The following is a 26,796-nucleotide window of genomic DNA, read 5'->3' on the forward strand; positions in this document are numbered from 1 at the left end:
GGTTTTCAAAAATCATGCACCCCGCCTTTAACAAAAGTTTTAAGCTCACATAACAAAAAATTTTTCGGCTAATCTCATGTTAATCTTGAGTATCATGTAGACGTATTACATCATTCATATCTCCGAAGAGTCTTAGTTTCATCAGATCGGCTCTAGCGAATGTTTTCGGAAAAGCCTGAAATCCCGGAGGTGTCCAGAGGGAAGAGCGAGTCACGAGCAAGCAACATACACAAAACATATATCCCACTATCTCTGGATAATTTATGATTCACTACTTGTTACTCTTTTTCACAGTGAGCGTAAAAAATGTTTTTTTTTTACAATTTAAGGGATTTGAAATTTGAAATGTGGCTTTTTATCACTCGTTTCTTATGCGATACTTCAAAATGCGCATAAAAGCAGTGTGATGAAAACCCAGCTATAGATGCTGGAATGGTGGAAAGAAAGAAAGAAAGAAAGAAAGAAAAGTGATTTGTGGTAAAAAATATTGTCCAGATGTGCTCATCATAACATCATAATCTCCACTGTGTTTTCCATTCAATTTTAGATTTTTATACTTTCCAAAAACATTTTCAGTCTGTTGCATAAATGAACTGAAAAGCTCAGGCAGTCAGTAAGATCAAGTTCAACATTTTTGTAGGAATGATGTTTCTTTTCCCAAACCACACGGTGACCTCAAACATCATTTAGAAATTTAAGCACAACCTGCTGCTTCAAGTGACCTTCCTTTCATAAACAGGCTGCTATATTCTTCTATTAGCATCGATAAACAGTGATGCAAGGGTAGTACGAAAATCACTTTCTTTGTACAGTCCTTCTCTCTCCTCCCATCTGTCTTATTGATTGTCGTATTGAACTCTTAAAGCTTTATTTAGTTCACACAGACACTCAACTAATATCATTGATCACCAACCAAAGCCAAGCACGTCCTACAAGTTCACCTATGCTGGAATATGGTGGAAGGTCCTCAGCATGTTTACTTGCATCAGGGACATGAACATTCCCACCTCCACACGAATCAGAAGAAATCACGTTGTCGTTGTTACCAGAAAAACAGCAATCACGACCGAACAAAGGAGGTGATAATTGCAGCCGAGTCCGTGGTAACATATCAATGGCTTCTGAATGAGTCTTATCTGCCAAGAGATTTCAATGTGTCTGATAATTGCAGAAACAAAAGGATCTTGTGTTTTAATTTGGCCGACGTGCAGGTCTGAGGAGAGAGATTCAATCAGCAGGTGGTTGAGGGACGCCAGTCAAACAGCCGGATTAAATTGCCTTCTCTGGTGCCACGAATTAGGGTGGCCTGAAATTGTGTTTTTTTCTCATATGAAAGGGTACAAAGAGAAAATTGATCTTCAGAGAAATAACTTCAGGAATGCAGGAAACAAGAATTTTATGAAAAATGTCTCTCACTACCAACCTATCTTCCAACCGATATGACCCGCTGAAACATTTACTGAATTAGCGCCTCTACCCGCAGCAGGTGAAACTTTTGGCTACGGTCATCATGTAAGGGATAATGTAGAGGCAGCCGGTAGTTATCGGGAAATAAGCCCCGACAGTGTGATCAGGACCCGACGCGAAGCGGAGGGTCTTGTATCACACTGAAGGGGCTTATTTCCCGATAACTACCGGCTGACTCTACATTATCCCGCTTATTACACGGCTACTTGTCACATAAGAAAAAAAACTGGACATGAATATGAATTTGAAACATTTTATTGGCATATTTGTTTTAAATTAACATTTTTTATCCTTCCGCGAAACTTTGCACAGATGCATAAAATGATTGTAATACCTTATTAAGATCCTCTGCTTTATACTTGTCTGTCTCCATTTTTTTCTCTTTTAGCCAGTCTTTGAGAAGTTTTAATGCCCATTCTGTATTTTTTTGTGTGTTGGCTTTGTAGCTGTCATGCTCTATTTTGTCAAGTTCAGTCTCAGTAAGCTCTCTGTGTCTTGTCGTGATTGTCCAGTGTTTGTCACAAGATGGCGCCAAACAAACAGTAATCTTTATTGGCGCGGAGCGATCTTACTCGTAAAAGTAGTCCGGCTATGCGTTATTATTTTGGAGCGGTTATTATTCGAAAAGAACGAACCTGCAAATGTCTCAACTGACCAATCAGAATCAAGCATTCCAGAGAGCCGTGTAATAAGAAATTATATATCTTGGTATAATTCTGCAATGATGACATGTATTGGGAAATTATTTATCATTTAAACTGCCAGGATTAATTCCATTTATTTTATACATTGAAATATTCAAGATCACATGAACGATTTATATGAAAAAACAGATGTGAAAAAAATCACCATTCACTGTAAATATCAGATCCGATGTGTACACTCGTTCAAAACTGCCAGCTGAAGAAGCAATGCATCTTATATTTTTCAAATAACATTGGTTCTCATGTGTCTCGTGACCTATTGCATGCTTCTGTTAGCTTTGAATGTGAAATGCTATTGGCTACTCTCATTATCGATTGCCTCATTGTAATGTTATGGTTTATGTTTGAAGGTGCCATAGACTGTAAAATTGTAATTTCCTTGGCATAGATGAATAATAAGAGCTTTGTACATGGTAACGTTGTGACATATCATGAGGCTCAAAAGAGATTGTTTCCTCTTTCTTATGTAAACCGTAGATATATACACTAGATGTCGCCCGGGGGTTCTAAGCGTGCGTCAAAACCGCCGCCATCTTGGAACAGGGGTCTTGTCTTAGGAAGAAGCTAGGTAAATCTGATATTTCCACCTGTACTTCGAATTCATGGACGATGACGGAATTTTGTGCTGCGTATGGATGTTAGGGCTACTAGCACTATGCATTATAGTTAGAAAAAGTAGATTTTCATAATATCAAAACTTTAATTTTTTCTGGACTCAATGCTAAATACATGTCTGACTGTTGAAACGAACCAAAAGAAAACCAAGAAAATCGCATTAATGACGATTTATGGTGATTTTATTTCTGTTGCACCATTGCCTACAATGACGCTGATGTGGGGCTCCCCTGTTTCAAGATGGCGGCTCTGTTTGACACATTCGGTCCAATGAACTGCCATAGCCAAGGCGACATCTAGTGTACATATCTATGATGTAAACCTTGTGCATGCAAAAGACCGCTGGAAAACCGGCCAATCTCAACATAACAACAACTGTGACGTTACAGTCGAGATGTACGCCCCAACATTAAATTAATTACAATGTTGTTACAATGCTAAAAACAAAGTTGTGGCTGCTGAGTTAGCGCTATATGCTAGCATTAAGGCTGAAGTTTTACTATTGCCCGTTACAGTAATATCAAATGTAAGTGATTTTGTGCAAAAAACAAGCAAAAAAATCTGTCAATGGGGTAAGTACATTTTTCTTGAATTTAGTGTTTAAGAAAAATTTTCAAGATTTTTTTGCTTACCCCAGTGGCAGATTTTTTTCCTTGTTTTATGCACAAAATCACTTAAATTTGATATTTTTGTTCTAAAAACTAGACTTATTTTCTTGGGTCGTTTTGCTCATCAAGAAAATGCATCTTAATTTAAATTTTTAGATATTTTTACCGAAAACAAGACAAAAATATTAAGAATTTTTTTTTCTTGAAAATAATTTTTGCAGTGCAGGATAAAACCCTCAACAATGTTGACTTGTCTTACACACTGCAAAAAAATTATTTTCAAGAAAAAAAAATCTTAATATTTTTGTCTTGTTTTCAGTAAAAATATAAAAAATTCTTACATTTAATGCATTGCATGTTTTATTTTGTGCAAATAAACTTGTAACATTTCTTGGTTCCCTTGACTTTTCAGAACATTTTAACCTAATGCTTCCAAAAAGTGGTGGGGAAAAAATCAGCCATTTCAAAAGTGGTGGGGACATGTCCCCAGTGTAAATGACACCTATGAGTGACATTAATTGACATTAGTGCAACACCAGCACTGATACACACAAGCATTGCTTTGTTTTAAGGGCATTTTTGGCATAGCTTAACCGATGATGCAGTTTGTAAAACAAAATCACTTATTGCTATACTTAGAAATAGGCATTTATACTCAAGTTATTCATTTACTGTAGGTTGCTGAGCCAAATATTGTTTTATATTTTGCCACAAAAACAGTATAGTTTTGTACAATATTCTGAGTCATTTCATTTGTCGTTTAGAGGTAATAACTATAATAGTTTTCTTTTCATTACTGAGAAATAAACTTGCAAGATAAAAGCACAGACCCACACACAGTCACTGATGGAAACCCCAATGCAATCTAAAGCATTATTTGGCAATCACAACACAAAAACGCTAAACACAACACATCAGACAGTCTCACAACTTCAGAGCCGTTACAAGTTTGACTTATTATAATGTTTAAAGGAATAGTTTACCCAAAAATAAAAAGTAGTTTATCATTTAATCAACCTCGTGCCATCCTGGGTGTATATGACTTCCTTCCTCAAGCCGACCATAATCAGAGATATTGTGGGCCCTATTTTAACGATCTAAACGCATGGCCTAAAGCGCATGGCGCATGCTAAACGGGCCTGTCCGAATTTACTTTTGCTAATTTATCAACAGGAAAAATGGTTTGTGCGCCTAGCACACAGTCTAAAAGGGTTGTTCCTATTCTCGCAATGAGTAATGGGTGTGTTTTGGGCGTAACATAGCTCTCTTCCGCTTTAAAAGCCAGTTGCGCTCACGCCATGCCGATTCCCTATTTAGATGGCAGAATTTGTTAACTGAAAAACAAAGAACACCACCAGTTTAAGATTGATTTTAAAAAATTACGTTGTTTTCATTTGTATTAAAATAGATTTATTTGTATTCCAGCCTTTGATTCTCTTTAAAAGTAGTTTTCTTTCAGCCATGGAAGTCAAATTAGCAGCCTTTTAATTGCTGTAAATGTAGGCATAGCCTACATGATCATTAAAGGGGCGGTATTATACCATTCTGACATCACAAGGGGAGCCAAATTTCAATGAGATATTTACGAAAGTTACTGGGTTGATCTTTTTCACATTTTCTAGGTTGAAAGAAGCACCGGAGACCCAATTATAGTACTCAAACATGAAAAAAGTCTGATTTTCATGATGTCCCCTTTAAAGTCTTCACAAACCATTGATTTTACACGACTTTGATTTTTTCCTGGAGCTCTCTATTTCTAAACAAATACATATTTGATACACATCCGAACTATGAACTTACCTGTAAATGTTAGGACTCTGTACTCTTTTAGTCAGACTGTTGATGTGTACCTTGTACTTTTGACGTGTAAAAACAGATCTGACCTTGCCAGATTGAGAAGCATATGCAATTTTTGCCTGTGACCAGGTCTTGGCCAGCGTGTGAAAGCATTGGCCATTTTTAAATTACAAATGCGCATAAATCACGATTGTTTCCCAGAATAACACAACTGACGTTATTAGCTAGACCACCTTGAACTTTGAACAGAAGCTGGACGTCAGACTGGGAGCTCAACGAGAAACCTCATGCGGTGTCAGTGAATCTCGCTCACTGCCATTTGATAGACTGTGATTTAAAAGGCTGCTTTTGGTTCATTATTCAAATGGCCATCCATTTTAGTGAGGCTCACGCTAATGACAGTGAACAGCCCATCATTATCATTTCACTTATCACCCGCCGAGTCGCACAGATAACCTGCTGCACATACCGACTACCTGGATATCAATTACTCTGACAAGACCAGTCATCTCTGTTCTAATGTCAGTCAATGCCCTTCTCTCCTGCTCTCTCTCTCTCTCTCTCTCTCTCTCTCTCTCTCTCTCTCTCTCTCTCTCTTTCTCTTTAATCAGCTCACCAGCATCAGGGTTTCTCACAGTGATGGCTCTCCAAATTATGTGTCTCCTGCATTTCTGTTTGACTTCTTATTGGTGCCCTCTGAGCTTTATAAACAATTGCATAACTTTTATCACCCCAGGAAGAAACTGTAATGACTTCAGAGACCAAATTCATCTCTCCACTGTGTGTACAAGAATATCTCGACTTCTGAATGAACCAAGCCCACAATTTCATCATTATCTCTTCATTACTTTTACTGTTGTTGCTGAAGGCTATGAGAGAGACCTAATAGAGGACCGTAACAAGCTGCAGATAAGTTTCTGCTACCCTGAAGACTGAAGAACTTGCATTCCTCTGAACTTCAGCTTTCCTCAATTCCAGCCTCCTATATGATATCAGACTCAAACTCCCACAATTCCCCATGGGCTTACAATGTAATTAGGATCAATTCAAGCTGGTCTTCACCGTGTCATCTTTAGAAAATTATCGCTGTATGTTTTTATTTTTTCAAGAACAAAAAAGAAAATACCATATCTCCTCACGTCCCCCAAATGGTCACTGGGGCAGTAAACATTTAACTCTTTCCCTGCCAGCATTTTTTTTTTTTTTTTTTTGAAAAGTTGCCCGCTAGCATTTTTTTTTTTTTTTTGATTTTCACAAAGGTTTCACTAAAAATGTTCTTCTAAAAAAATATAAACATACAAATGTAGAGTTTCGTTGCAAAACGAGATAAATCTTTTTTTAACATTTTTGTCAAAACATGTTTATTATTATGTTATCATGTTATTATTTTGGTTTAGGTGCTACTTAGCTGTATTTTTTAAGTTATGAGTGTTTAAATCAAAACAAACCAACTGCAGTTGAATTGATATTAATTCGAATGCACAACCAAAAAATGTGATTTCTGAAAAATAAAAAAACATCTCGTTTTGCAATGAAACTCTTTAAATATATTAAACGAAAGACCAGACCCTCTCCTTTAAAAAAAATTGTTTTTTGAAAAAAAAAAAGTTTCATCCTATCTAATTTTTATTTTATTTTTACTCTGCTTATAAACTCCTAAATATGGGTATTTTTCTTAAAAAATAATATTTTTTAGCAAAAAGCTGAAATAATTGCATTTTTGTTAAGGAATTTTGTTAAAGATACATACACATACACAGAGTTTAAAATAGGTAAAAAATTCATTTTTTTATAAATTGGGTAACGCCCCATTCAGACAGCCAGCGACCAGCAGTATCAGAGCAATGCAATCTCATTCATTTCAATGGAAACCGGGCGACTTCCGGCGACATGAGCATAAGTGACCGTTGGCGACTACATGGGCGTGTCCAGCGATGCGAGAAAGTTAAGAAAAGTTTAACTTTATGCAAATGTCGAGCGAATTTCGGGAGCGACTACCAATGAGAACAAAGCCGTGGAGTTCACGTCATCCTTCTCTCGTCAGTAACTGGCGTGGATGGTACTCATTTGTTTATGGCAAGCAGATTTAGAAACGCCTCATTGAAAGAAACGGGCGACACAAAACGATAACGTCGCTGGCTGTCTGAACGAGGGGTAAGTGTTACAGTTATACATTTTTAACATAAAACCTCATGTTTTTTATGCAAATGATTTCTCTTAAAGGGACACTTCACCCATATAAAGCTTTGTATAGTTAGAACCCCAGTCATGTTTTTGAATGGTTGTGCATAATTTCCTCAGTTTCCCCTGAGACAGGAGAAATACAGATTTCAGTGCTGCACTTCCTTCTTTCAATGATGTAAAAATCATCATTTTGCATCATTGAAAGCAGGAAGTCCATTATCTTTATTGAAGGGGGTGAGACTACAAACACTCATTTTCTTGGTCAAATAGGCACCAAATTCGAAATGTATGTTACATTTCGACTACAAATATGACACATTTTTAATAAAGATTAATGTTTGTACGGGTGAAATGCTCCTTTAATTGACGAGATAACTCGTCAATGGCGGGGAAAGAGTTAAAAAGTACACCTTTGCACATAGAGAGTTCATATTAAACGTGGAGTGCACAATGTTTGAAAAACGCTTTGGAAAAGGGAGTTGGGCCGACTACCAAAACACACTTGTAGCCAATCAGCAGTAAGGGGCGTTGGTAGATTGTAGCCAACCGACATCCTTGGCGGGGTTGCGTAGGGGCGGGTCTATCAAAACAAAGTCCAGATTCTATTGGGGTAGGGGCGTGTTTGTTTAGGTGATTTCAAATGTCAACATTGGCTTTCAAACATTGTGCATTCCTTCCTTTAATACCTCAGATGTACTTATTGGTACCAAAGAGTGCAAATCAGTTCCTCAGAGGTGCATAAATGTATACATATCTGTGCCTAAATACTGTAGTAACACCTTACATTTCCCTAAAGTGTTAAGTGTATTTAAGGAATAATTTTGGTGGTTAAGTCAATTTTGCAACTTGTTGAAGCAGAAAGCAGAAATCCAGAGCGTTCTGATGGAGTGCTGCAGTTAAACAGAAACGCTACAGTATGACTTTATGAACATACGTTTTCCACACTTTCTCATTCGGATGCGAGAACAAGCCTGGCATTGCTTCTTATTTTAATAATGTACGCAATTAATTTCTCCAATTAAAACACTACAAAGCAGTCTGAGGAGCTTCCGAAAAGAGCCGAGCTACAAGCCAACAGACGGAAAGCTTGTCCTCTTACGCCTTGACATCAAAGACAACTCCACTTCTCTGGTTCAACACAAATAAGCATCTCAGTCTCATCAGGAAACAAGAGGAAAATTGGCCTTTGCTAATGTGCCATTTAAATGCAAAGAGCCATTTCAAAGATTTTTGCTTCTTTGCACCTGATCTTCAAAGGTACGCGAGTGTTGGAGCAGGGTTGACGTGTTCTTGCATCAGTAGGCGGCGAGAAGACCTGGGTATCACCCATCTGTTTAAAGTCAAACTTTATGAACGCAAGATAAGCCGTTTTAATGATGTGTAACATGTTAAAACACAAACGATAGGTGGTCTTAATAAACACAATTTATGATGTAGACATCAAGTCAACTGTTAAGAAGAATTGCCTTACCCAAAAATACAGATTCAGTCATCACGTCTCTTGTGTTGTTTATGCTACACAAGAAGAAAAACCTCACTCAGAGTTCATCTATTTTATTCTTAAAATTGCTTAAATATTGAGTTGTTTCACTAAAACTTATTAAAGTGCTCAAAAATAACAAGCGGGTTTCAAACAGACAAATCTCTGGAAGTCAATGTATGTGCTTGTGTAAAGCAAAATTGGATTTTCTGGATATGTTCAGCGCACCTCATTCAAAGCACCAAAGTAATTTTTTTCTGTTAGACCTGAAAAACCCTCTCCCTTCCCTCTGCCAATCTGTTTCTGAGTTCCCCTTCATTATCATGCTGTTCATGGCCGAGTATAGATCAATACTATTGAGCAAGTAGCGCCCAATAAACTAAGCTGTTGTCTCAATTGGAGTGTCTTTAGCAGCTTTGATAGAATTTAACCCAGTCTGGATGTGTGCTGCATTTAAATGTCCACTCACAGAGGTGTCAACACGATCGGCCACTGATTGTTTTCGAGCGGTTTATGTCCAGTAAGAAAGCTGTGAACTTGATTCAAAAACGGATGAGCCCAGCAGCTGGGTTGTAAATTGTTGGCCTCGTCCCTTTTTGACCCAGTGTATGAGTGTATGGTGGGCAGCAGAACCAGACATTTATACCGCGGTATAATTCAGTTCATAACTTTGGTACTGATTAGGATAGTTAGTTATCGTTTTCCTACCATGACAACACTCTTAAAAATAAAGGTGGTCCACGATACCATATAAAAAACTTTTTGGGGGGATGGTTCTATAAAGAACCTTTGAAATCCAAAGAACCTTTTTGTTTCACAAGCAACCTCCCTTGACAAAAACAGTTAAAATTAGCCGAAGTATGGTCCATTTTTTCACATACTGTACTGTATGTGAGGGTGCCCTGTTGAAAAAATAGTTTGCTAAATATATTTAATTTGATGTTCTTCAGTATACTTGCGGTCATACTAATGACCAGTATACTTATGGTGTGTTATTGATTAGTTTACTTAAAGAGTGCTATTTTGGAACAACTAATTTTGTTTTTCCGGGTGGATCATCAAGACTATTGGTCCTCCTAGTTCTCAATCAGGAGTGTTGCGCAATTGCATTTTTTTTTTTAGTGGATAAGGCGGTTCTTTTCTAAAATTCGAGAAAATCCTCTGCTACAACTTTAATATATTTTAGTTTAAAGTACAATAAAGTACAACTTTAAGTGTATATTTAGTGTACTTTTGTGTGCTAAAGTGGAACAACTTCAAGTGTACTTAATACAGTTTAAGCACATGACTGTGTTTGTGCTAAATGCAGGCTTGATAAGTGAATCAAGATTGTGTTTTATTTGTGTTAAAAGTGCATTACAAATTCAAACATCTATAATATAAAATGTAACTGAACATACTGTTCTCTCGTAATTTTAAGTCTGCGTTATTTCTCCACAAAGATAATATACATTTGTACACCACATAGTACTCAATAATTTATTTTAGAAATATGCTGACAAGTGCATTATTATAATGATAACTTTAAGCAAACAGATAAAGTATCCCTAAAATATATTTTAAAATAAATTAAAATTAGTATTCTTTAAAAATTGCACAGAACTTTAACTTAAAGTATTTTTTTAAAGTATACTTTTAGAATATATACTAAATTACAATTATTTTGAAGTATGTTAAAAGTTTAATTTATAAGCAAATATGTTGTAAACATACTTTCAATATATTTAAAGATGATACATTTCTGTATGTACTATTGCAAAGTTAAATATACTTGAAATACAACAACGTATATTTATTTTACACCAGAGTGCGCATACAGTGCGTGTGACGAAGTTTTTGTCATAAAAAGAGTGCGCGTGTACTGTACGCATACTGCCGAATTGATGTTTGAAACATCACATACGTTGTACGCGTAAATCGCATATGCGCCTACAGGAGAATGTCGTATTTTTTTTATAATGCACATTCGTCAAACGTCTACAATTTAAATTGTACAAACATGTACAATTTAAAATCTGACTTTTTCCATGTTTCAATGTTATAATTGGGGCAGCAATTCTTTTAGTAATATAGAAAATGTGAAAAAGATCAACCCAGTAACTTAGTTTTGGCAAACCATTCTCTGCAAGCATGTGAAAAAACAGGTCATTAAAATTTGGCTCTCCTTGTGATGTCAGAAGGGGATCTTATTATAATAATACCGCCCCTTAATCTGCACTATCCAACCACAGCACTCCCATTTAGTGCAGAGATCAACTCATTTGCATTTTAAAGGACCCCCCCCCCCAAAAATTAGCTTACAACTACAAAGTGTCAATTTTGACATGTTATAATAAATTATCTATATGGTATTTTGAGCTAAAAACTTCACGTATGTAATTTGGCGACACCAAAGATTTATTTCACATCTTAAAATATTTTTGTGAAACGTGCCCTTTAAATAAACCATACTGTGTGCATTCGACCATGCACGTACATTTGTGTACATGTAAAAAACTGACTATACTCCAGGCATAATGTCTTACCTGGTTTAAACTTGTCCTCCCAGCATAGTCTGGTTTTTGCTAGTGGGTTAGCTGGTCTTTAACCAGGCAGAACGGCTAAAAAGTGGACAAAACCAGGTTGGAAGACCAGCTAAAACCATGCCAATCAGCTTAGTGACTAATATAGAAATACTGAAAATATACTAAAAGTCTCTAGGATATCACTGTATGGTGTAGAATGAAGATTCATCTTTACAAAAATTAAATGGACTCCAATCTGAAGATTTGTTCACGTTCTCCTGACCTTGTAATAAAGCCCATATGCACATCTGTGACTGCACATCAGTCGAATTCAGCAAGCTGTGATGTTGCTTGGCAACCAGGCAAGTTTCTTAACTGGTCTTGGAAACGTCCAGCATATTATCATATCATTTAATGATTCTTCGTTGGCCTAAGTTAGATAAACTGACCAATAGCCACAAGTTAATCTGCCACGGTATTGCAAAATCTGTCGCATAATCATATAGCGTGCCGTACATGGATATTAATCATTTTAATAAAACAAACTTCTCATAGTACTGCATGCATGAGACAACCTCAGGACAACCACAACAGTTTTTTGAGAAATATACAGCTAGCTGACAAATCCATTCACATCATTTTGCTATTAGTTTTGCTATGTAAAGTGATGTTTTATACGGAGGTTGTGCTATAGATAATCATCATCCATCTCTCAAACTTCTGTCATGGTCTATTTAACATCATGTTTGATGTTCATTTCCGAGGTAATTTCATAGTCCAGTGCCATTCATTTGTTATTTTATTTATTGTGGTATCAGCTTGATGAAGCCATTATTACATTTTCAATAATTAAAAGGACAGTTCATTGGAAAAGAACAGAGATCACACTGAACTGCTTCAGTCTGTAATGCCATTTCCAAAAACTACTGTATGCCTTTGTGCCCTGGAATAAAAGTTTCACAGTGTATCTGCTATGAATCCACCGCAAAAATGTATAAATTAGACTTGACTACATTTATTAGAGAAGAAAATTGATATTTTTGTCTTGTTGTTTTTCCTATCCAAGCACCTGGGTTATTGCTGAACCCCTTAAGGTACAAAACTCCAATCTGAACATCAACTTAAAGCACTCCTACAACAGAAAGACACTTCACACATTGGATATTACTGAAAATACTTTAGCTAAAAGAAAAATCTATTCACAGTGTCAGGATAAAGAAAGATATGTGTATACTTACAAAGACCCTTCTGTAGGATTGGTGTGTTAAACATGAAACAGGCCCATAACTTAAAGGGACCATTTAACATGTCCGCCCAAAAAAAAATCAATTCATACTCCACACGCCAAACAGACGGGGGCAGTAAACCTCCAGAAAAGTGAGTTGGTCTATTTTAATTTAGCAGCTGCAAATTCAGCAGCATATATCAAGTTTGATTTACATTAGCAACTAAGTTATCATTAGTCACAAAAAAAACATTCGGTCTCATTAAAATTGCAATGTTTTCCGCTACGTTTCGTGCGTCCATTTGGTGTTCATTATAATCGAAGACATTTCAAGCTTCTTAGCTTATGTTACATTTTAGCATCAGCTTGGTAGATAACGGGTGAAAACCGGATCGGATCCGTGGGTAGAGCTAACTATTAAACGTTAACAGCTAAGGATGCGCAATAATTTGCATGCGATAGTCATTGCGCTTCTCGTCAGTGAAGCCGGTTTATTGATTAAAAGTGAATCGCCATCAGCTGCTTTCAGATGGAGCCACAGTTACTGCACAAAGCCGTCGTTCATGTACAAGCTGAGCATAGGTTATGGCAATGCCTATTATAAGTGAACTTCTAGCGAAATACTAACAGCATCTTACTTACCAATCGAAAAGAAAAGTTGTCATTTCGGAGTCGAACCTCATTTCTTTCATGTTCATTAGTTGTCTCCAGCGATGAAAAGCAGTGCCAGTATTTACTCTGGTTCGGTTACTTTATTTATCAGATTTTATTTGTGATTCCGAGCGCGTTGTTCCCTGCAGCAAATGTTTGTGATAGTGGTAAATGTCTCTTGCTTTAGCCATTCTTCCGCTCTCTTCCCTGAACTGAAATACGTCGGAAACCCCTATTGCAAGGCAGGAAGGCATCAAGGCATGTCCGAATCCATGGCTGTCCGAATTGCATTTCTCTGAGCTGCATTCATAAATCTTAAATCAACAAGTCAGCTGTCTTAGTTTTCGGACGCAACGGTAGGGCTGTACTCCCACTTATTCGTGTATTGCAGTTTGGCTGGCGGTTATGTGCGTGGCCCGCATACCGCCTCCCATGGTCGAAACTGGTATTACAACACCAGTCGGGCTGTAGCTAGTAATTTAGCATGCTAATTCAGATTGATATTTCTGCAGCCCTATACCTTGTCATTTTTTTAATGACATCTTTGCCCTTATTTCTTCTCATTCTTTTGATGCGTGTAACTAATTTTTAAAAATCTTTTACCTCAATTATTACAAATGGCACCTTTAAAGGGATAGTTCACCCAAATTCTGTTATCATTTATTCACCCCTAAGTTGTTACAAACCTGTATAAATATTTTTTTTTTTTTGCTGATGAACACAAATGAAGATATTTAAAAAAAAAATGAATAACCAATCTGGGGCACCATTGACTTCCATAGTATTATTTTATCCTACTATGAAGTCAATGGTGCCCCAGATCAGCTTGATTGCATTTTTTTATATATCTTGTGTTTTGCAGAATAAAAATATTTATACAGGTTTGTAACAACGTGAAGGTGAGTAAATGATGACAGAATTTTAATTTTTGGGTGAACTATCCCTTTAATGGTGCGTGCAATGGCAAGATAATGCTTTCAAGTTCAAAGGAAAGCATGAACTGATGTAGTCTGAAAGCAATGCAAGTCACTTTGAATAAGAGCCTCTGCAAAATGCATACATTACAGGTTGGAAACACAACTGAAATGTTCCCCATAATCTTAAAAAAATGAGTGAAATTGTATGATTTTGGGTCAGTTTCACAAACAGGGTTTAGATTAATCCAGAACAAGGCCTTATTTATACTAGGAAATTAAAGTAGTTTTTACAAACAAACCTTACAAAAACAATTCTGGTGTGCATCTTGAGACAAAACAATGGCACTGTTATATTTTAAAATGAGTTGGGACAAGGTGTGTTTTTAAATTAAAGCATCTTAAACATGCACTTTAGTCTGGGACTGGATAAGCCGTGTCCAAGAAACCACCGCTAACTTTTGTAGATAAAAATATAGTTGTGCCAAACATATTAATGTTTTTCATCAGAAAATTAAAATGTATTTATTTTTGGATGAATCTTGAATCAGCCAATATTGTTTTTAAACATATCTCAGGGCGAGACCAAGCTTCTGGATTAAATGCAATGGGTAAAGTTTACTAGGCAAAGGGTGACTACACTGCATATGATAAAATATAACAAGTGTAATTTATTTCGAATGCTTTTAGTTGTGTTACACCATAGTTTTGACGAGTTTAGTATTGTTATATACTTTGAAAAAATATTAATGAAAACATGAATAAAGGATTTCAAACTTTGAAAATTGTTACATTTTGATTATAGATTTTTCTCTGTATAATTTTTTTCAATTAACATATATATTTTTCAATATAACATATGTCTGCCTTTCCTGAAAAGCATTCTGGGCTTGCCTTCTCCACAAAGGACACATGCAGTTTGGCTGCCTGCTGTCTGTAACAGTTTGCCTGGAGCGCATCTGTGATGCTTCAAAACGCGCTGTGTTGTCAGCTAAAACCAATCTGTGCTGAGAACTGTCAACTGTTGCAATAAAATATGTCAGATACAGCGATTTCACATACAAATAAAGGACGACAGTCATAACGTGAAGAACCAACGTGTTAGGTTTTCAAAGTAAACTCACCTCGTGTAAGGTCAGAGCTCACGTGCGGCAAGCTGTGGGTCCGTACCAGCTGCCAATCAAAATCATCTTCCTCTGCCTGTCGGTATTCACAGAGCCCGGGGTCCGAGTCTTCCTCAAATGTGCAGCCGGCTGAAAACAGACAGACAGCACCATTAGAAAAACAATACACGTACACCCATTTAAAATGGACATGTTAATGACAACTTGCATTTAGAACACTCTTAAAGCTGCAGAAAAGATCTGACAAAGTTGTCTTTCAAATGTAAGACGTAGACGTTTTCTCTTACAAAGTGCATTTACAATTAAAATATTTCATTGTACCTTTGTACTTACTCTATTCGTTAAGGGTTAATAAAGACTTTTATTGAATGCCTACAACAAAGATTGCACATATGTTTAATAAATAATACAAGCACTGCCTTTCAGTGTTAAATAATGCTTAGGATAAGAACAACCACCAATTCAAATGTTTTCTTTGATTTGTTTTATTCACCAGGTATTTGCTATAAGAGCCACTGCGTTGGAAAATAAAAGGTTACACAACACACAAAAGCTTTTTATTAACGTAAATCTCTTTTCTTGGACTACAACAAACACACAGATTGTAGGCAACAGTTTACTTCCTGGGATTGGTGATGTAGACAAGACCGACATTATCATAATTCATCCCGCTTGGACTCACAGCCTGTAAGTTAAGGAACGTCACATTTCCGGCTAAGGTCAGAGGTATTCAGGCCAATCACAACGTACAGATTAGCTGGCCAATCAGGTACACAGACCTTTTCAAATGAGTGAAATCTGGAGCTACAAAAATGTACGGTATGTGGAAAATAATGTGTTTTTAACCATATACCATGCAAACATATTATACCAAATACACAAAATAACGTTTTTTTAGCAATGAATTAGGTGCTCTTTAAATAAACAGAGGTTAGATATCAAACCTTAACTCTTTTAATGATGTCTATGGACAATGCAATACATAAACTTTTCTTAACAAAAACTATTTTTGTACTGCATTCATTTTTTTTTATCAAACTCTGAAATGTTTCATAAGAAAAGTTCACAGCTTTAAGCAGATGAAGTATTTCTGTAAATAACTTTATATGAGTCAGGTAACTTTGTAGTAAACAAGGAACCTCAGGGCTGTTTTTGTGCTGGAGTAATTAAATAATCCACATAAAAACACAGTTTATACTGCTGCAATAATCTACCAGAAGTTCCTTTCACAAAGAAGACGACTAAAGCGTTAAAAGTGTGTTTAACATAACCAACACTAATCTATTTAGTTGTTTGTAAAACATTTTTTATACAACATTTTTGTAACAACACATTTTTAAAAACCCAGTTTCTCACAGTTTTGTCTGGGTTGGACTACAGAATAGTTGAGTGATACAAAGGGCTCTATCATACACCCGGCGCAATGCGCGACGCAAGTGTCTTGTGTTAGTTTCAACCTGGCCCAATTATAATTTTTACGTTTTGCGCCACATTGTTTAAATAGCAAATGCATTTGTGCCCTCTTTTGCGCCCATGGGCGTTCTGGTCTGAAAACGAGGTGTGTTCAGGCGCATTGTTGGCGCGTTGCTATTTTGAGGCAACTAAAATAGACTACGCCATTAACCAACAAAAACCTGCTCTAAAGTCTAAAGTCAATGGCGCAATAGTGTTTATTGCACGTTACGCCCAAAACACATCCATTACTCATTAGGGGAATATGAACAACCCTTTTCGACCATGCGCTCGGCGCACAAACCATTTTTCCCATCGCTAAATGAGCAAAAGTGGCATTGGACACACCCATTTAGACCGTGCCCTTTAGACAATGCACTTAAATCGTTAAAATAGGGCCCAAAGAGTGAAACCAAAGCCCCGTTAGGGAAGTCGCGCTACTAAATTGCGCAAAAAAACTTTTTCTGTGGTCGTTTCAGCTTCTGCTCATGCACACAGGTTGGCAAGCGCCTCACTTGACTGTATAGAGCCCTTGAGAATAACCAGTCTTTAATGATTGATGATTGGTTCTTTTAAATGGAAGGCAGGACTTCTGCCACCAAAGGGGCCATATGGAGCATTGTTTTGTCCCCTACTCTTAGGCTGTGTCTCAATCAGCTCCCTAGCTCCCAAGCTCGTGAATCAGTACAAGGACCCTAGCTTACTTCTCATTGGGACACTGTTCACTTATTTGCCTGTGTTGTGACTTCTTAAAGGAATATTCCACTTTCTAAAAAAAAAAAAAAACGGATAATTTACTCGCCCCCATGTCACCCAAAATGTTGATGTCTTTTTTGTTTCACATTTGTGACGCACGACCACTGCACTTCACAGATTTAGATTTGTAATCAAACAAGTCATAAGTGGTTAAAGTCGATAGCGCTCTTAAGAAACACAAAAAACTGTTAAGTACAGAGAAAACTCCACACATGATGAAGGACACTGTATATATTATTGCATATTCACTACACTGCATCATACTACATTTTGGATATGATTGCATGAACAAACATAGTGCTTTTACAATGACAGTGCATTGATTTTTGTACAGAATGAAAGTAATGATGTGTGTGTGTGTATTAATACTCCACCTAGAGTAAAAACAGAAGCACTCACACAACCGCTGGCTTTCACAGTACATTAAAGGTGGTGAAATTACAGCCAGACACACGGAGGCACTGACACACAACATAAATAAAAGCTCTCTCAGCTCTTACTAGTCCACAATGCTTTATATTTCATATATTGATGCTCTCTTTCATATAAAATGCTCTCTTTCTTTCTAAATTAAATATTTTTAACCAATATTTCACGTTTGTTTATTTATTTGATATCTAGCCGTGACTGATAAGCATGATATTGTAGAGTCTACCTGATCACTCTTCAAGGTTTATTTTCCTTGATAATGACCGCCTGCACATACAGTCACAGGATAGCGCAGTGGTTGAATGAGACTCAATGGCAGATGGGGTAAAGGTGCCGGGCTGTTAATGGACGGGATGGATCCTGGCACAGCACAGCACAAGCTAGAAAACCTCAGGATGGCCATATCCAAAGTCAATGGGAATCTCTAAAATGCACTCGGGCAGCTACTTTAAACAACCAAGTGCAGCTTCAAGTGAAATGTTATTGCTGTTTATTGTGCTTTTATTATGTGCTATACAAGATAAAGAGTGTTTGTAAGACTGGTGCATTTTTTTATTAAAATAAGCTATGTGTTGCTGTAGTACAACAATGATTACTTCCAGTGTAGACAGATTGTTGACTGTAACGAAAGTGGTTGAGTTTAAACTAATCGGTCCCATTATAATCAGTGCCTCAAGGTGTTCTCAATGCTAAAAGTGTGGACGCAGTGTTAAAGGGGACATATTATGAAAATCTGGCTTTTTCCATGTTTAAGTGCTATAATTGGGTCCCCAGTGCTTCTATCAACCTAGTAAATGAGAAAGATCAACCCACTTAGTTTTGGTACACTATTCTCTACAAGCATGTAAAAAATAGGTCATTGAAATCTGGCTCCCCTTGTGATGTCAGAAGGGGATAATACCGCCCCTTATTCTGCAGAGATCAGCTCTTTTGCATTTAAAAGGGCAGACCAAAAACATCACATTTTTGCTTACACCTACAAATGAGCAATTTTAACATGCTATAATTAATTATCTATATTGCATTTTGAGCAAGAACTTCACATATGTACTCTGGGGACACCAAAGACTTATTTGACATCTTAAAAAAGTCTTGTGAAATGTCCCCTTTCAGATCTTTGCACAGCATAGTCCGAAATTTTCTTATGCATTTTTTTTCGTATTTGTTATCCTATAAATTTGTCAGGAACACAAACCTTCCACACTGTATCTGATGCGTATTAATTCATCTGTTGCGACAAATTTGCAAAATAATACAAAATGAAATCTTCTATCTGTCTTAATCTCTCTCCGTCTCTTTGTATTCCTCACTTCGCTTGTCACAATTTTGTGCTGGAGGACGATGTGAATCAACTTGTCAGGCGCTATTCTTGATTTTGGCGTTCGCTTGTACGGTGGGTTTGACGTAAACCAGGGGTGTCCAGACTTTTTTGTGTGGTGATCTACTTTTAAAATGATAAAGCCGACAAGATCTACCTGCTAAAAAACACAATTAATTATTTTTATAACACTTTAAATGCTTGTTAGGACTATACTGCATATATCTCTACATTGAATTAAGGGCTGTCACCATTACTCTATTCTTTTTGAGGAGTTTTAAAAAAATCATTGAGTACATGTCAAGTACTCCTTAAAATAGCAGAGATGCGGTTTAGTGAAACAAACTAGAAAGTGACAACAGTATCAGAAGCATACAAACCAAAATAGTCGCAATTTCGAGCCCTGTGCACAGAATAAGTGGATAACTATCAAAAATCTGCTTATTATAGAAAACTGTTATATGCAAATCAATAAATCGGCTATGCCGACAACTGCATTTACATTGGACTTGGAGATTTCTTAGGTTTCTCACAGGCATTGACATCACCGCCTATAGTACATATACAGTTGTCTGCAGAACCTGTAAATATACTGTAACATCAGCTTTTATTTTCTCAGTTTTTCTGCCACCTGCTTTGGTCGAGCGGAGACTTTTACTTTGCGCTTACTTCTATGTGTGACGTTTATCTTTTACACACTGAGACTTGCGCACATGAACAAAACTGTGAGAAAGCCGGTTAAGGTGTTTACATGCCATGCAAAATCGAGGTAATGAGCAAAAACTACCTGTGCTTAACGGTTTTTGCTTACGCCATTTATGGGCTTTCCCTGATAAAAGAAATCCTTTTAAGGCCCCACATGTTATCAGTTTATTAAACATAATTGGCGTAAGACTGTAAATGCACTCAGTGTCGCTCATGTTGCCAGAAGTTGCCAAGCTTCCATTGAAATTGACAAGATCGCGTTGCTCCGATGTTGATAAGCTGTTGAAAACATGTGCACACAGCGTATAGGCTGGGAATGAAAGAGTCATATACAGTAGTCGGTCTTTACGATTTACATAATTTTAGCAGTAAACAACTTGGCTATAAATCATGTGCCGTCATTGCATGCAGCTTGGCAGATTGTCCAGAAAAGTGTTAGGCGTACACAAGAAGGTGGTAGCTAACAATAAATTCCCTGAAAGTTACATCTGAAATATTAATGAGACATTCAAAATAGATAGGGCTGCATAACACGCCATCGTTCAAGTCACATCTAAATGCATTTTCAAGATGAGAGCACCTGAACAATCACAACACGAGCTATTGCTGCAATCATTTTTGCGTACTATTTGCATACTATTGATAAAGAAGACCATAAACCATCTCAGCAGAAAAACAAGTCAATTTATGAGCCACAGGGTGTGCTGCATTTCAAAGCGATGATTTCCCATCATTTCTTCTGACAGTGCGGGGCTGATACAATACTGTACATCAATTGCATATCCATTACTCTCTATAATGCTGCACACTGAAAAAAATTTTCTCTATATACCCAACCAACATAAATCGATGTTAAGTTATAACTACCAAAGCTGAACAAACTGTTGAAACTTGCCAAGACTTTAAAGCACTTAAGACTAGACACAGCCCTTCATACAGAAGTGTTTCTGAATAGGTTTTACTCTCAGGATTTTGATGGATCCATCATACCACATTTAATGCATATTTCTCTGCAAAGCTACAAGAACAGACTCTCAGGCAAGACTTTCCATTACTTCCTTCAGTTTGTCAAAGTTAAACAGCACAGACAGGCATGCATTATCAGTTTTTATAATCCTCAGCTGCCATCGCAAGTGACTTAAGAGCAGGATTTTACCATCAATCCTCAGTTCTCCATGAAGAAACTTATTGAAAGTCACTGAACACACAGCTGTAAAATCAGAGCTGCTATCATCCAACACTAGAGGCCTGTGAAACGCACAGATGATCATTATTACAGAAGATCAGGAGCTTTTATCAGCAACAACCATGCAGTGAGAAATGATGATGTCAGAGATTATCATCAGGTGCTTTGTCTCTCCCCTTCTGCTGGTGTGAAGTATCACAGTCGATCGGATTTAAATAGACACGCACTCACACTGCCAAAAATTATTATTAAGTAGTATTTCATATACATTGTAAATAGTACTGTAATTATAGCTCACTTTGACCATCTATGTCTGTAAAAGTCTTTTTCAGTACTCAAAACAGTGAGGAGAAGCATTTTACTCCCATTTCAGTATAGTTAAACACCAATATAGCAACGAACACTAAAAATATATATATTTATTTAGGTCTATACAGTTGACAAAATGCGGGTCAAATTGACCCGTAAACCTCAAAATCGTTACAAAAGTATTTTGGTACACTTCAAAACATATCAGCATTTCCAAACTTTGCATGCATGTTCATGGCCATAAATGAGAAAAAGTCAAAAAATTTCAAGAATAAAATCACAGGTTAACTGGGTTATCCGAAAGCTCAAAAATCAAAACGGGTAAAATTGACCCGGAACATAATATAAGGGTTAAAACAAGTGAGCGAAATGACCTAAGAAATAAGTAGGTTTTAGACAAAAAATATACAATTTAAGTGCATTTGTGCTTAAAACAAGCAAAAAACAACAACTTTTTCAACTTTTCTTGAATTAAGTGTAATTAAATATTTTTTTCTTAACCCATTGGCAGAATTTTTTGCTTGTTTTAAGCACAAATTCAATTAAATTTTAAGTGTTTACTCTAAAAACTAGACTTATTTTCTATGGTCATTTGCTCATCAAGAAAATACAATTGAATGTAAGAATTTTTTGATATTTGTACTGAAAACAAGTCAAAAATACTAAGCAATAATTTTTGCAGTGAAACCAAGCCGGGTAGGTTTTGTACATAATTTTTTGGGTGTGTTCCACACTAGGGATGGGCACGAGTAATCGATTACTCAAGTACTCGAACGTGGCATCGGTGATCGATCACGAAAACAACCGTGTGGGTCTATTTATTTTTTGTGATTATGGCGGCATTTGGATATTTGGTAAGCGTTAAAAGCACCTGTGGTACACTGCAAAAAAAGATTTTCAAGAAAAAAATTCTTAGTATTTTTTTCTTTGTTTTGAGTAAAAATATCTACAAATTCCTAAATTAAAATGCTTTTTCTTGGTAATTTTTTTAGACCAAAAATATCAAATTTAAGTTATTTAAGTGATTTTGTACATAAAACAAGCAAAAAAATCTGCCAATGGGGTAAGCACATTTTTCTTGATATTTTTTTTATTTAGTGTTTAGGCAGATTTTTTTGCTTTAGATATTTTTTGTCTAAAAACTAGACTTATTTTCTTGGGTCGTTTTGCTCATCAAGAAAAAAACATCTTGATTTTAGATATTTTTATTGAAAACAAGACAAAAATACTAAAACAAATTTCAGTAAAAATATCTAAAATCAAGATGTTTTTCTTGATGAGCAAAATTAACCAAGAAAATAAGTCTAGTTTTAGACCAAAAATATAAACTTTAAGTAAATTATTGTTTAAAACATGCAAAATATCTGCCAATGGAATAAGAAAAAAATTCTTGAAATAAGTTTACTTTTTTCACAAACACTTAATTCAATAAAATTTTTCTTATTTCATTGGCAGATATTTTTCCTTCTGAAACTATCGCGTGCTCACCTGAAACTATCGCGCACGCACGTGAAAGCGAAAGTTTCACGTGCGCGCGCGATAGTGTTACGCGAGCACGCAAAACTGAACTTAAAAAAAAATTCTGCACATGAAGGTTTTGCTTGAGCACATAAAAGTTTCACGTGAGCACATGAAACTAAACTTTAGATTTTTTTACTCCAATGTCACCTTAGGGGCTCGGTAAATTTTCCTAGGTCATTTTGCTCTTTAAAAATTTTTAGATATTTTTACTGAAAACAAGATAAAAATACGTAAGAAAGTCATTTTTAGCAGTGTAAAGACTGGGTGCGTGTTTGATGTCAACTAAGTTGCTGTAGTAGACTGGTGTAGTAGACAACAGCTGTGTAGACTGGTGTAGGACATCAGTACAGGCATGATTCAAAAGCTTTCTATGCGCAGTCGCACTGTGGCATCCCTGCTCATTCGCACAATGCTGTGAAGCCAAACACACCTTACATCACTGAGGCACTATGGTTTCAAAAGGTTGCAGTAATTTTCAGATTCACTTTGGTAACATGAAAATACAGTCAGTCAAGTGCAAAATGTACAGTGCCGTCACAAGTTCCCTCATATCATCTCATATTTAAACATCAAATGTCAAGAGATACCAGAGAGCCATCGAGCATAAGTTATCTTGATGAGAACAGGTGAGAGGACGAAACGACACAGCTAATTGCTAAAATGATAGCAAAAGCTGCTTAATGTTATGAAGCCCGTGCTTTGACTGAATGTGTTTCAAAACCCGCTGTTATTGTGCACATACACAACGGGAGTAAGACGTTCCCTCCAGTACATAAATTAGTTGGAGTTGTGCATTTTGTGCAGATTGATGCATGTTGAATATAAGGCTTAAAGGAACAGTATGTAGGAATGTGGCCAAAACTGGTATTGCAATAACAAAACTTGTGGCTAAAACTGGTACTGCAGACGTGGTAGAACAGACGTGCTGCTTGGCCACCATCCATTTGGTGTGTCAGGGACGTCCAATGTAAACCGACCTCACGTCTGCAACTTTATTTTGGAAACGGTTTGGTTTGGTCCTTCCTTAAAGGAGTAGATCATCCAAATGTTAATGATTTAAAAGACAGAGACCAGGATTTTGCCTCTACCACCACACGGCACTAATGTTCAGCTGTTTTCTTTTATTTCAACTATGTGAGAATTAGAGAGCTTGCGTGATGAGACACATTTGTATTTATGCACAGAGCCGTATAACAGTGTGAATTGTTAAGGTGATAAAGGAGTGTTGTAGACCGGCTCATAGGGGGTGCAGTGATGGAGACTTCAGGGCCTGTGCTCTGTTTATCTCTCCATCTGTTTCTTTAAATAATGCAGGAGCTTTACTCTTCCTTTCACACAATGTTCCCGTGCTTTCCTCATGCGTCAGTCAAGGTCTTTAACTTCTCTTTTCTTCAGGGTTCAAAACAACATACAAAAAGTTTTGTTTTTCTTCTTTAAATCCAAAATCTAACACTACCCTCCTAAAAAGACCACTTAAAAGCAGATTATTAAAACAAGATGGCTGGCTTACCTTGTCTCCCGGCCTTTCAGCTAGTGTAGCAGGCTGGTTTTGGGTGGGGGGGTTTACCACTTATTTAGCTGGTCAAGCAGCCTTGGAGACCAGCTGACCCACCAGCTTGGCTTGGCTAATCTTTTCTTTAAGATGGAAGATGGCTGATTTAAGCTGGTCCACCCAACCTGACAAAGGAAGTGGGTCAGCTGGTTTCCCAGCCTGATCTGCTAAGACCAACTTGACCAGCTAAAAAAGTGGACAAAACCCTTCTAAAACCAGCCTGCTGCATCAGCATAGCCAGCTAAACCCAGGCTGGTAGACCAGCTAAGACCATCCGGCCAGTTTAGGATGGTTTAAGCTGGTCTTTTTAGTAGGGTTAAGTAAAGCTATACTGAATTGTTTGGTAATTATTTCTGGAGAAAGATATACAAAACGATTACGATAAAACGATTGAAAAAGGAATGTTTTTAAAGTAAAATATGTAAAAAGCTTTGTGTGGGAGGCAATAAATAAAATGCTCAGATCTCAAAGTGAACAAGAATTGTGTTTACACCCATTGTTCTTCAAGGGAAACAAGAAAATCATCATAAAAAAATGTGGGACTTTGTTCTTAGCCTGACTACGTCAGACTTCGTACGTCGGCTCAATTGTTTGTTAAACATTTTGAATGAAGGTGATGTTGTGGCCCTACTTACGACACGTTTTGGGAAAAGTTTAATTTATCAACTATTATCGATCGTCAGAAACTGGGGAGGAGTTGGAGTTGTAGAGGGTCTAACTCTGTCTCTTTTATCTGTCGAGCTCGAACTGGCACCCTTTTGACAGGTCAGTGTCTCCTTTCTTTTCCCGTCCTTAAATATTGCCATGTCATGCTGCAATCTTGCAATTACATTGCAGCATTTCTGACAGACTCAAAATGAACAAAGAGCTGCGTTTAACAGAGCTGACGCATAACACACGTCATAACCAAACGTTATGTAATTGGCTTACGTTTACACCAATGATTTAAAACTTCAGACAAGCACCCCCCACGAGAAAGTAAACGCTTGTCAATTTTGCCCTGCCAGACTCCACGAAGTTGCAGAGGATGGTATTACCAGGCTACTTTATTCTATCCATCAGGAAAAGAAGGGCGCATAACAACTTTGTCTGAATGATGGGTGGCTGGTGTAGAGAGGTCTCATGGTTGTTTGAAATGCATTTGAGATGTTATTACATTATGATAGTAGATTATGAAGACATTCTGTTGAAACTGGAATAAATTGCAGAAATTTGACCCACAAGAGTGCAGAGCAACATGGATGTACATGATAAAAACACAGAAACACACACTCATGACACAAAAAACACCATAACTACAAAAAACTACAGTGATCACATAAAATCAAATGAGACCAACACCGAAGCATCCAGTAACACCACCAAAATACACGATAATGACAAAGAAAGCACACAGTAACAAAAAAGAAGCACACAGTAAGGACACAAAAACCCACAGTAATAAAACAGAAGCATGCGGTAAAACACAGAAGCACACAGTAACGACACAGAAACACACATTAACAACAAAGAAGCACACAGTAACGACACAGAAGCACAAAATAACGACACAGAAACACATGGTAATGATACAGAAACACACGGTAATGACACAGAAACAGACAGTAACAACACAAAAGCACACAGTAATGACACGAAAACACACAGTAAAGACTCGGAAACAAATGGTAATGACATGAAAACATGTGGTAACAACACAGAAGCACACAGTAACTACACAGAAACAAATGCAAATGACAAATGGTAATGACATGAAAACACGTGGTAATGACACAGAAGCACACGGTAACAACACAGAAGCACACAGTAACAACAAAAAACACACGGTAATGAATCGGAAACACACAGTAAAGACTCAGAAACAAATGGTAATGACACGGAAACACACAGTAACGACACTGAAGCATACAGTAATGACACAGAAACACACAGTAAAGATACAGAAACACCCGGTAACAACACAGGAACACACGGTAATGAAATTGAAACACACAGTAATGACATGGAAACACACGGTAATGACACAGAAACACACAGTAACGACACAGAAGCATACAGTTATGACATGGAAACACACAGTAACGATACAGAAACACACAGCAATAACACAGAAACACACGGTAATGACACAGAAACACACGGTAATGACACAGAAACACACAGTTAAGACTAAGAAACAAATGGTTATGACACAAAAGCACACGGTAACAACACAGAAGCACACAGTAATGACACAGTAACACACAGTAACAACACAAAAGCACACAGTAATGAAATGGAAGCAAACAGTAACAA

The 26,796-nt window shown here is 36.9% G+C and overlaps 1 protein-coding gene across 4 annotated transcripts in view; it reads right to left on the reverse strand.

The window, feature by feature from the left end:
• Positions 1 to 26,796, reverse strand: part of ptprua (protein tyrosine phosphatase receptor type Ua) — a 354,316-nt gene that overhangs the window by 258,710 nt on the left and 68,810 nt on the right. For all 4 annotated transcript variants that reach the window (XM_073812654.1, XM_073812653.1, XM_065290946.2 and 1 more), the window contains exon 2: positions 15,274 to 15,402. In XM_073812654.1, coding sequence (XP_073668755.1) covers positions 15,274 to 15,402 — 129 coding nt within the window. The remainder of the gene's footprint in view (positions 1 to 15,273; positions 15,403 to 26,796) is intronic.

Source organism: Paramisgurnus dabryanus, chromosome 19, assembly GCF_030506205.2.
Source record: "Paramisgurnus dabryanus chromosome 19, PD_genome_1.1, whole genome shotgun sequence".
Classification (NCBI taxonomy): Eukaryota; Metazoa; Chordata; class Actinopteri; order Cypriniformes; family Cobitidae; genus Paramisgurnus; species Paramisgurnus dabryanus.